Source organism: Peromyscus leucopus, chromosome 8b (assembly GCF_004664715.2).
Source record: "Peromyscus leucopus breed LL Stock chromosome 8b, UCI_PerLeu_2.1, whole genome shotgun sequence".
Taxonomy (NCBI): domain Eukaryota; kingdom Metazoa; phylum Chordata; class Mammalia; order Rodentia; family Cricetidae; genus Peromyscus; species Peromyscus leucopus.
The window spans coordinates 95,211,689-95,224,232 of record NC_051086.1 but is presented as its reverse complement, the minus strand read 5'-3'; the positions used below and the strand labels follow the sequence as shown (position 1 = coordinate 95,224,232).

The following is a 12,544-nucleotide window of genomic DNA, read 5'->3' as shown; positions in this document are numbered from 1 at the left end:
CTCTGTGAGTCTGGTCTACAGAGGAAGTTCCAGAATAGCCAGGGATACACAGAGAAACCCTGTCTAAAAAAAAGTGATGGAGGAAGCTGGAGCTTCTGCTCTTGCAGAGGACTGGAATTCAGTTCCCGGAAATATTACAGCTCTAGGGGATCTGATGCTGTTCCGGGCACACACACACACACACACACACACACACACACACACACACACACATTTTTTAAAGTGATGGAGAGTATTCGAGTGATTCTGATTTATACCTCCTGTACATATGTAGGTGTTACATTAGGAATAACACAAAAAGTTGAAGAAACCCTTCTAGTCATTGAAACCAGTTCTGACTCAGCAAAGTTGTCCCCATTGTTGACAATTTGATCGTTTGTCTTCGTTTTTTTCTCTGTCCTCTTGCATCAATGGAGGACAATATCAGTAAAAATTTTTGTTACAGTTCCACTCCTTGGTCACTTGTAAGCAGTTTAGGAAGGGCTGGGAATGAGCTCTGGTGGTTGAATTGATGCTTACTTAGCACATGGCTCACCTAGGCTTCTATCCTCAACATGACACACACACTGTGACAACCAGCAGAAGCATGCATTTGGCAATCAGTCATACAGGACTGGCTATTGCATACTTTTATTATTTCTTGGAAATTGTGTACTACATATCCTTTATCTCAGTCAAAGAGATGGTAAAACTATGTAACTATATACACACCCTTTCTTCCCCCCAAAAACAGTTGTTTATCACGGAACAGCACACCGCCGGATCTAGAACACATTTTCATATAGTCATTCCATAATTCGTCGGATGCCAGGAAAGAGGATACAGATTTAATGAAATGACTTGGCCAAGGCCACACACCCCAAGCAGCATAGAGGGGACCAGACCCACAGACAGTGCCAAGGGCGGCGACCCTCTCCCAGGTGCAGACTCAGGTCCCAAGGCCTGCCCCGCTCCACAGGGAGGGGTGGACAGGGCCTGGGCGCCCAGGAAGTGAAAAGGCAGGGGTCGGTGCCGGAGACCAAGGAGGCCACAGAACCAGCTGACGGCCAATAACAACCAGAGCCGAGAGCGACGTCAAGCTCAGCGGAGGCTGACGCCGCGTACCCTGGGGAAGGGGGCGGGACCTAGCCAGGAAGTGACGTCTAGGGGGCGGTCCCCGGCGGCTGCGCGCGGCCTGGGCTCGCGCTGCGCTCCGCGCGCCCCCCGCCTCCTCTATGAGGCAGAGGCCGCGGCGGCCGTTAACGCTGTCGCTCCGGGGGCCGCGGCGGGCGGGGCTCCGTCGGGGCCCGGCCTAGTCCCCACCCAGCCCGGCTCCCAGCCGCCCGCCCTCCCTCCCTCACCCTGATGCAGGGGGCCGAGCTCCGGGACGGCGAGGCGGCGGCGGCGGCCGCTTCGTACCGGGTCCTGAGCCGCCTCCTCGGCTATGGAGAGGCGGCCCCCGAGCCAGGCCCGCCGCCGCCGCCCCCGGGCCATGGCCCGTCGCCGCCACCCTTCCTCGCGCGGCCCGGCCCGCGGGGAGCCCGCCCGCCGCAGCTGATGGTGTTCCGCAACGTGGGGCGGCCGCCGGAGGAGGAGGACGCGGAGGCGGCCCCGGAGCCGGGACCCTCGGAACTGCTGTGCCCCCGGCACCGCTGTGCGCTGGATCCCAAGGCCCTCCCTCCGGGCTTGGCGCTCGAGCGGACCTGGGGTCCGGTGTCCGGACTAGAGGCGCAGCTGGCGGCTTTAGGGCTCGGGCAGCCTGCGGGGCCGGGGGTTAAGACTGCCGGCGGAGGCTGCTGCCCGTGCCCGTGCCCCCCGCAGCCGCCGCCGCCGCAGCTCCCGCCGCCTGCTGCCGCCCCGCAGGCCGGGGAGGACCCCACGGAGACGAGCGACGCGCTGCTGGTCCTCGAAGGCTTGGAATCGGAGGCCGAGAGCCTGGAGACTAACAGCTGTTCAGAAGAGGAGCTCAGCAGCCCGGGCCGAGGAGGAGGAGGAGGAGGGGGTGGCCGGCTTCTGCTGCAGCCCCCGGGCCCCGAACTACCCCCGGTGCCCTTCCCGCTGCAAGACTTGGTCCCTCCAGGGCGCCTGAGCCGAGGGGAGCAGCAGCAGCAGCAGCAACTTCCCCCACCGCCGCCGCCTCCCGGGCCCCTCCGGCCCCTCGCGGGCCCTTCTCGAAAGGGCTCCTTCAAAATCCGCCTCAGTCGCCTGTTTCGCACGAAGAGCTGCAACGGCGGCTCAGGCAGTGGGGATGGGCCCGGCAAGAGGCCTTCTGGAGATCTGGCAGCTTCAGCTGCGAGCCTGACGGACATGGGAGGCTCTACGGGCCGGGAGCTGGATGCGGGGAGGTGAGATTGGCTGGGGCGGGGGGGCAGGCGGCAAACTTGCATTTCTTATTTCGTTTCTCTCTTTTCCCCTACTGCTGCTAACACAATACTGTCACTTCTCAAGCTGTGGACTTCTGGAGAAGGCAGACACTTGGGACTAAAGGTGGTGACATCTCGTATTAGATCAGAGCTAATTGTGGAAACAGCTTTCACTCTTGGAGAGTTCACACTCGGTGACACTTCTCAGTGGGTTAGCGTCTCTTGCTGGGAATGATTTGAAGCCCTGCCCCACCATTCCTGTACTGGCCCCACTTTTTAAGCTTCCCACCTCCACCCCCGGTGTCTGTCTACCATTACTAACACTGCTGGGAAGTTGCTGGAAATGTGTGGCCTTGGGGCCAAAGAGCTAGTGTCAATCACTTGCCTATTATTATCTTGGCCATCTTGCCTAGTCTCACTGTGCACCTGCCCTCACTCTCTTCACACGTATATGCATGCAAAATGGCCTGGGGAACAATCAGCTGGGCATCTCCATTCTTAATGTTCTTCTGGTGGTTCTTAGATGTTTGCTGTCTAAAGCGTGTGTGCTGACCACATTCCGAGAATAGCTTTGTGCTTGCTCTCTCACTTTCACACAGATGTTGATAGTGCTCAGTGAGGTACACACACTGAATTCTAGGCCAATTAATAACAGTTCCAAACTTAGTCTTTGAGGTCCCTCCACCCCGAATTTCTAAAAAGTGAATGGACTTTTGACATAAGAGCATAGTTTTGTAGTATCAGTGTAGAAAGCTGTTAGCTATTGCATCCACTAATGAGACTTACCTTGTGGTAGAACTGTGATTGTGAATTGTAGTTCTGACTCTTTTGGACTTGAATTGGTGGCTTTTGTTTTGAGATGAGGTTTTATTATGCTGATCAGGCTTGCTTTGAATCCACTGTATAGCCCAGACTGGTCTAGATCTCTTGATCTTCCTATCTCATCTTCCTCAGTCCTGAGTCAGCCTTCCTGGTGCCAGGATTAGAGGCCTGTTGCCACCTGCCTGGCTGGAATTGGTCTTGGTGTGGTTTATATGATATGTCTTTGATACACACTGACAGTGACAAACCAGAGCCAAAAAGCAGATACATTGATAACTTTGCTGAGCACTAGAATCTCTTGGGGTTGGGGGTTGGGGTAAAGGTAAGTATACCTGGGGCCCAATTAGAATTTTTTTTATAATTTATTTTTATTTTATGTTCATTGGTGTTTTGCCTGCACGTATGTCTGTGTGAGGGTGTCGGATCCCCTGGAACTGGAGTTACAGACAGTTGTGAGCTGCCGTGTGGGTGCTGGGAATTGAACCTGAGTCCTCTGGAAGAGCAGCCAGTGCTCTTAACCACTGAGCCATCTCTCCAGCCCCTACTATTTGAATTTTTTTTAATGCTCCCCAGTTGATCCTGGATGCAAACCACTCATTCTTGGATGTGGATTTCTGAAGGGAACTTGAGTACTCCAAGATAAAAGGTGTAGGTTCTGTCAGATATTCAGAAATGGTTGTGTTGCCATTTCTGAGTAGCTGTGCCATGGACCAAACTCAAATCCCTGGTAGTCTGTCCTTTTTTTTTTTTGTGAACTCTTTTTTTTTTTTTTTTAATGATTTATTTATTTATTATGTATACAGAAGAGGGCGCCAGATCTCATTACAGATGGTTGTAAGCCACCATGTGGTTGTTGGGAATTGAACTCAGGACCTCTGGAAGAGCAGTCGGTGCTCTTAACCTCTGAGCCATCTCTCCAGCCCCTTGGTGAACTCTTGCTGAGAGCTCAGGTCTTGACAAGTGTGTGGCTGCTGGAACAGTTTCCCCTAACAGTGGTAGTTTCTGTATTTGATGCTCCACTTACCAATATGGATGAAATTTGCATCAGCTGAGGGTGGACAGCAGGCTTGAAGCTGTGGGTAATGATAGAGGATGGACTGATAATTTTCTTGGGGTTTGTTTTGCCTTTGCTGCACATTGACCAGGACATGGTCTAAGATTCCCGAGACGTGGAGTATGAGGTGTGGCGTGAAATTAGCTGCTACGTCTAATAGATTAGGAAGTAGGAAAGGCCTATAACATTGTACGGTTTTTTAAAGCCTTTGGAAGCAGAATTTCATGGTCATTGGCTGCTCTATCACCAACCCTCACGCTAAGCACAATACAGATTTCTGCTGCAGAGCCAATTAGGCTGTACCTCTGCAAAGAAGCTTAGTTCAGGGCACTGGAGAAATACATTTTTTGGTCCAAGAGCTTTTTCTGATGAATTGGAGAAGAGCTAGGTATTTGTGTGTAAACATTTGGTTGACTGCTATTTGGAGGCAGCATGTTGTATAGAGAATTAGGAAAGTCTGGATTCCATTTGGAACTTCAGCATTAGCTGTGAGATGGAGGGCAGATCTGTCATTTTCATCTGTGAAATGGGACAGCTATAAATTGTCTTGTTCATGTCCTTATAGGAATAGAAGGAAGACGAGAAAACTGGGTGGAATATTTTGTGCTTTTTGGAAGAGAAGTGATAAGATTGAATTGGTACATTTTTTTTTCCCCGTGCTAAGCTTTGGTGCTGCTTGCTAGCTTTTCCGTGCTTGTTATGTGCCAGTCGTGCTGGCAGCCTCGAGGCTGTGAGAACCTTGGTAAGTCTGGCCAGGGCGGCTGTGATTTCTGTGGGTCTGCGTCTCCTAAGCAAGCCCTCCCTTGTTGGGAAGAACAGTAGCTCGGAGTCCCCCGCGTTCTCTTGTTCTAAACGGTAGAACCTGAAGCACTGGGAAATCTCAGCCCTCTGCCAGTTAGGAGGCTTCCACATCACTGTTGGTCGAAGTTAATTATGGGTCTCTGCTGGCTTTGCTATGTAATTTGGGGCATTTATGGTAACCTCTAGGCATAATTCTCTTTACTCTTCTCAACATCTGCCTTTGCCATCTACACTTTTCCCACAGCTATTGCTTTTGATGAGAAAGTATTTCCTAACCATCATTTTTATAAGGCTTAGCTGTCTGCATGTTCTATTGGTGAACACCTCGACTTCTTTCACATGCTTTGGATTTGCTTAAGTGGACCTGCCCAGATGTACAAGTCTTAAGAGTAGAGTAGTATAAAGGGGGGGGGGGGACTAGAGAGAGGATGGCTTAGGAGTTGAGAGCACTTGCTAATCTTGCACAAGACTGGAGTTTGGTTCCCATGCGCCCAGGTTGGGTAGCTCCAGAGCACCTGTAACTCCAGCTGCAGGGGACCCAGTGTCTTCTTTTGATCTCAGCAGGCACATGTACACATGCCTGCATGTACACGTGCATACACACACATGTAAAAACTATAAATCTAAAAGTAAAAGAGGAGTATGGGGGTCAACAAGGTGCTCAGCAGGTAAAGGTGTTTGCTGCCAAGCCTGATGACTTGAGTTTTGAGCCAATCTCTGGGACCCATGTGGTGGAAGGAGAGAACTGACTCTCACAGGTTCTCTCTGACTTCCACATGCCTGCTGTGGCACATATGCACCCACACCTAACCTCTTGAAAAGAAATAAATGTAGCCAGGCGGTGGTGGCACTTGCCTAAATCCCATCACCCAGGAGGTAGAGGTGAGCAGATATCTGAGTTTGAGGCCAGCCTGGTCTATATAACAAGTCACAGGCCAGCCAGAGCAACATAGGAAGACCCTGTCCCAAAAATTTCTTTTCAAGTAAATAAAATAATAATAATCAAAAAAATAGTATGAGTTAGCTTTGAAAATTCTTTAAAATGAAGTAAGATTGAGCCTGCCAACTAGTCAGGTTTCTGTACTGAGGAGCTGAGCTAGGCCTCATACCACACATATGTCAGGATTCAGAGAGCTGGGCTTCATGCCTGTGGGCCTTGGTATAATATAGAGCTTTGCTATTTCAGGAGAACCAGTGGAGTCCCCTTGTCTGTTTCACATATGTTGAGCTGATTGTCTTCCTTCAGATTTGGTGAAAAATAACATCTCTCTGCCGTTTGAAACGTTACACACTAACACACTCAGTTGGGAATAGGTACCTTGTCCTTAGGATTGTTTACTGAGTTTGACAGTTGAGGCAGTCTTTACAGTTGTGTAGTGGAGAAATGGAAAGCAGTTCTGTAGTGATTTTTGATTTGTTTGGGAAAAAGGTGCAATTCTGGATGGAGAGGCTTCTTTGGCTGTCATGGGTAGACTTGGCCAACATCAGAAGCTTACTGTTTCTTTGGGTCTTGAGATCCAGGGGAAGGGGTGTATTTTGCTGCTGTTTTGTTTCTTTATTCTTACGTTTGGTTTTATTAAACAAGAATTTTTTAAAATGTGTATGTCAGTATGTATATGTTTGTGCACATATATGTAGGTGCCCGGTCAGAAGAGGACTTTGAATCCCATACATCTGGTGTTACAGGCAGTTGTGAGCTGCCTAGTTTGGGTGCTGGGAACCAAACCTTTTCCAGGTCCTCTGGAAGAGCAGCAAGTAACAGCTGATTCACCCCTCAGCCCCTTTTTGAGATACTCTCACAATGCAGTCTGGACTGGTCTTGAACTCAACATGTAGCCCAGCCTGGCTTCCAATTTGAGCTGATCTTCCTGCCCTCAGCTTCCTGAGCTCTGGGATTATAGATATATACCATCATGCCTGGTCTCATATAGCCCAGGATGGCTTCAAACTTACTATGTATGTGTTCAAGTCTGGTTTTGATCTGATCCTCCTGCTTCCATCTCCTAGGTGCTGGAATCATAGTCATGTGTTACCAAAACAGCCAGGCTCAAAGGGGCCTTTTTGAGTCATAACATGACATGCCGAGAGCAAGGTGATAGTGTGGTATGGTGAGCTATGTTTGGGTTTATGTTTCACACTCTGTTGGCCTTTTAAACTATCTTTTTACAAACTGCTTATGGTTGTCAGCTCTCTCAGAATAAATTCTCTGGCTTTAAAATTTTTGTCTGTCCACTTGAGTCTTGTGCCTTTGACATTCTCCCTGCCAACATCATTCCTGAGGTTTTAGGCATTAGACTACACCCCTTGGCTTATCCCTAGAAGTTCCCTCCATTGGTTTTTGAGTTGGTTTACGATAGAGTTTTGGATCTGACCTTGCTGCACAGATGTCTGTGTATTGGAACTAAAAATGAACACATGGTTTTTGTGCCTGTAGCACACGAACAGACACACTGGCTTATGACGTGTTGGAAATGGCACAGGCTGCCTATCTTGGCGCTGAGTGCATTAGCAGGGGCAGAGGTGTATTGGAACTATACAATCTAGTATTTGGACATCCTAGTTTAGAAGGCATTTTAGGAAAGGATACTTGTAAGTTTTGGGGATAAAGGGATTAATGGACAGGAGTGGTAGACATGATTCATTGTTTGATTTTAGGTTCCTAGGAATTTGAAAAGTGGCCAATGATTACATCTTTGTGCTATTGTCCTGTTTAGTCTAGCGCTTCTAATTCCTTTTATCTCATTAATCTGTTGCAATGCAGATTATAGTTTGCAGAATGGAAATGGACAGGGACGTTCTCTTACCTACAACTCAGGCAATGACTTACCTGACTCAAGGACAGCGAGCCCACCAAAAGACTTACCTAAAGCTGTCTGTCCTGTTGCTTGAGTCATGACCTACCAAGTCCTTCTCCAGTGAGTCGGTTCTAAGATGCAAGCAGCCCCCTGGCAGAGTTAAAAGTACTTTAATTTTGTACCCCAGTGTTTTTCAAGGTGAGGTGGGAAGGCATGAATAACCCACCCGTGAGTGTAGTATGGAGGGTTACTTTGAAATGTGTGTTTGGGCTGGGGATGTGGCTCAATCAGTAGAGTGCTTGTTTAGTATGTTGAAAGCTCTGGATTGGATTCCTAGCAGCACTACAAAATATGTTCATTTTGGAGGCCTAGGATGTATGGATGTAGCTTAGTTGGTAGAGTACTTGCCTTTAATGAATGAAGCACTGAGTTCAGTCCCCAGCACTGCGTAAACCGGGCAGGTTGTGCTTCATAGACAGCGTATGGTGGTACATGCTTGTAGCCTTAGCATTGAGGAGAAACAGGCAGAAGGGTCAGGAGTTCAGGGTCATCCTCATTTACATATCAGATTCAGAGCCAACATGAGAACCCTGTCTCAAAAAGAAAAATTCATCTGTTATTCTTGTTGCTTTCCAAAACTATCTTAACCATCTTAGAAATGGGCTTTTATCATCCCAGATGTTTTCTATATATAAAAGGAGATCTAAAAGATATATGGACTAAAGTAATAAATACATATCCAGGTACTCATTAAGCTTAGCAGACAAGTATAGTATTATCCGTACTTTATCTAGACTCAAGGGTTGCTCTCCTCGTTATGCACCCCCCAGGCCCCCAGGTAACTGCCATCCTTAGTTTTGTATGAAGTCATTTCCTTGCTTTGTTTTTTCAGTCATCTAGATTAGCCTTGTCATTAGACTGCCATCAGAATGCTCACAGGGTCCTTGAGATAGAAAATGGGTTTTTAGTTAGGCAGCATCCTCCCAAAGAAAGAAGGAAGCACACATATTTATTATTAGCCTCTCAGCCTCTTAGATCTTTTACCTTTTAGCTTCAAGCCATGAAGCACCCTTCTTTGCCAGTGAAAACCATCTAGCACTCTGAGATGGCTCTGCCTGGGTTTAAATTCAGATGTTTTTCTTTTTCTAGATCCTAGAAACTATGATTTTTTCTTCTTCAAAATGTCGGGGGTGGGGGAGAAGATGAGCTGGAGTGAGAAGGCCTCCACAAGACGTGTGCGTTTGGGTACTGCCGTTCTTCAGAGCTTGGCACTAAAGAGACTCGTCCCCAGCATGGGCAGATGGCACAGTGATGCAGTTTCCTTTGAAAAGAGGCAAACTGCCAACTGGCTGAGGTGTGAACCTTTTGAAAGGCCAGTGCTTTGGGTGTCTACTTGCTGAGTTTAATGTTATACCCACAAGTTATCAAATAAGAGTCAGCTCGGAAGCCCCTCGGCTGCTTTAAGTTCATGTCCAGTGGAATTAACTTTCCATTCTCGTCCTTTGGGTTGCTGGCACTAAGCTGTAGTCATGAGCAACTTTTATAAACGGAAACCATGTGTGCTTGTAGCTTGTTTTTATGTGGCCGTGTCCCTGTGTGGGCTGTGGATGTTTCAAGTGTGGATTATTAGACCTCTGAGAAGGAAGCTGCCTGTATTTCATCTCTTTCTTTGAGACAGGGTCTATGTAGCCCTGGCTGGCCCTGGGACTCACTGTATAGACCAGGCTAGCTTGAACTCAGAGACCTATCTCTGCTTCCCAAGTGCTGGAACTAAAGGTGTGTTAAAGGTTTTGTGCCTTTTTTGTTGTTGTTGCTGTTCTAAAGCTATGGTCTTGTTTTATAGCCCAAACTAACCCTTGAACTTGTGACAGTCCTCCTGTTTCTGCTTCCCAAGTGCTAGAACTGTTAAGTATGTAGCACCATACCCAGTTCTGAGCTCTTTCTACATAATTAAAATGATTAAAAATCTAAAAAAAAATCTAAAATCTAAAAAGTTGAAACCAAAATGCGAAGCTGGGCATACTGGCATGCACCTGTAGACCCAGCACTTGAGAGAGAGGCAGAGGAATCATGGGTTCAAGCCCATCCCCACCTACTAAGTGCGTTAGAGTCTAGTCTGGGCTACATGAGATTGTGTTTCAAACAAAACAAAAAAGAAGCATAAACATGCTTTTCATTTTTGTTTTTGTTTTGAGGCTGGAGAGATGGCTCGAGGGTTAAGAGCACTTACTGCTCTTCCAGAGGACCAGACTCAGTTCCCAGCATCCAAAGTAGCTCATAGAGCCTAAGGCTGCAGTTCAGGGGTCCCATATCCTTTTCTGGCCTCAATGGCCACCCATATACATGTGGTAGACAGACACACATGTATATAAATAAAATCAAATACACATTTAAAAAAACATGCTTTTGTTTTGTTTGGGGGATGGTACTGGGGCTGAATTTGGGGCATTGTACATGATAGACAGGTGCTTTACCAACTAGGCTACACCTTGGCCCTGAAAACAATGTCTTGTTTTTCTTTTTCTTTTTCGACTGTCCTGGAACTCACTTTGTAGTTCAGGCTGGCCTTAAACTCACAGAGATCCATCCACCTGCCTCTGCCTCCTGAGTACTGAGATTAAAGGAATATACCACTACTACCCTTAAAAACAAATAATTTTGAATAGGACTTCATTTTCTTTCCTTTTGTAATAAAGGGTTTGCCTCGTGTCTCAGGACATGTGGAATGCAGAGTTCAGTGATTTAAACACTTGTGTGGGGTTCCTTTCTCCCTTATTTTCTGTGTGCTTTCTCACTCTGCTGGTGCGGTGGAGAGTTAAAGAGTTTTCTTTCCATCTCATCCTTTGTATCACAATATGTCTAGGGGTGAGCCAGCCATGACACCTGCAGTCAGTCATTGTGAAGCTATAAGTGTAATGTCTAGTGTCAGTCAATTCCGGGGTGGGATTTTAGACTTTATCAGAACTTACCCTCACCTTTCATAAGCCCATAGCCTATTTGTATCACCTCAGTAAAATCTTTGTCATCTTGAAGTGAATGACAAAATGTTTTAAGGCTAACACATTTGTGCCTGGAAAGTCTGTGTTGGCATCTCTTGTTCTTCACTGTTTGCTGAGAAGCTACTTGAAGGAGGTATAGTTGGTACCTTGGTGTGTAATCGAAGATGGTTGCTGGGGAGCATCGAGGCAGAGCTGTGTGACTCGGGGGAGGGTGTACTTGGGTACAGGCAGAAGAAGGCCCTGTTAGCCATGGCCTAGGTTCATATCCCAGGGCCATGGGCAGAGAGGGATTCACCGATGAAGACGGCAGTGTGTCTTAGTGCGCTGCGCAGGCCAGGATGTGCTCCCTGGCTCCCTGACTCCATAGGAACATTTCTCTTAGAGTCAGGCCCAGAGGGGTAGCTGTTACTCCAAGCTGGCAACTACTCAGGCCTAAAGTCTTTTGCTTGGCTTTCACACGAAAATCAGCTCTGCATCCAGCGTCCTTCCTTGTGAAATAGACTTAGTAATTACCACTCAAGGTGCTTGGTCTTAATGTGCTGGGCGTGAAGGATCCAAAGGGATTGCTATTGCTTTTTAGGCTGGTGAAGCCAAATCTATTTAAGGAATTGCTTTAATTTATTTCATTCTCCTTTAAATTTTAGGCTTTATTACGGAAGTGTTGCCAACATATCTGTAATAAAGGGTTTGCTTTGTATTTCAGGACATCTGGAATCCAGTGTTAGTGATTTAAGTGCATATGTGTTCATTTTCCCCCTTTATTCTCTGTGTACTTTCTTACTTCCTAGGAAACCCAGGTTGACAAGAACTCAAAGTGCCTTTTCTCCGGTCTCCTTCAGCCCCTTGTTCACAGGTAAGGATCATGTCTTTCTCTTTTTCTGGTAACTGAGTGTTCTGAGACTGTCAGGGAACATGCCTGCACATGCCTTGCTGGGGGAGCTCCAGGCACCTTCCAGGCCGTCTGCAGTAATTCCTTCATTCTGTGCCCCCTGGGTTTGGGGTGAGGCTGTTTTTATGGCATATGGAGTGTGCCCTTGATTTCAGATGCTTGAAGGTAAAGATGCTTGCTTCTTGGTAATTGGGTAGCCATAGCAGTTACGAAGTTCAGGGTCATTACATGCAAATTAAAGGCAAGAATTACAAAGATACAGGCTTGTAATGCATACAAGACTTTCTTGAAGTCATAATTCCTGTCCCAGCTTCCAAGGAAGTTCATAGATTGTCTAATAAAAAATGACCCATGAGGGCTGGAGAGATGGCTCAGTGGTTAAGAGCACCGACTGCTCTTCCAGAGGTCCTGAGTTCAATTCCCAGCAACCACATGGTGGCTCACTACCATCTGTAATGAGATCTGGTGCCCTCTTCTGTACACATAATAAAAAATAAAAAATCTTAAAAAAAAAAAAAATGATCCATGAGCGTCTGGTCTAGTGTAAAGACCAGAGCAAAGGGGATTGTGTGAGCTTTTGTCGCCTGCCATTTTAGGGGTTAGCAGTTCATGCAGCTGTTAGTGTTCTTCAGTGTGTCTAATTTAAGTGTGTCCTTGCAGCAGGGAACACAGTTGCTAAAGAAGGAGACTGTAGAATGTCCTTTTGGTAATGGGTCACTGCCATGCCATCTGATATTATGGGGAACTTTTGAGAGAGAGACCTTCTGTTCTGTCAGTCATATAAAGCTCCAGGTTGAGTAGAAGCTGTAAAAAGGTCTTTTTCATATTGTCTCAAATCCTGA

General features: G+C 47.2%; 1 protein-coding gene across 3 annotated transcripts in view; it reads left to right on the top strand.

Annotated features, from left to right (window-relative positions):
* The first annotated feature begins 1,171 nt into the window (after positions 1-1,171).
* The window catches only part of Socs7 (suppressor of cytokine signaling 7), a 34,447-nt gene continuing 23,074 nt past the window's right edge, over positions 1,172-12,544 (top strand). For 2 of the 3 annotated variants that reach the window (XM_028869075.2, XM_028869073.2), the window contains exons 1-2: positions 1,174-2,324; positions 11,602-11,666. In XM_028869075.2, the coding sequence (XP_028724908.1) occupies positions 1,345-2,324; positions 11,602-11,666 (1,045 nt within the window). In that variant the 5' untranslated portion in view covers positions 1,174-1,344. Of the gene's footprint in view, positions 2,325-11,601; positions 11,667-12,544 lie in introns of all 3 variants that reach the window. The other variant, XM_037201373.1, reaches the window with a different exon arrangement.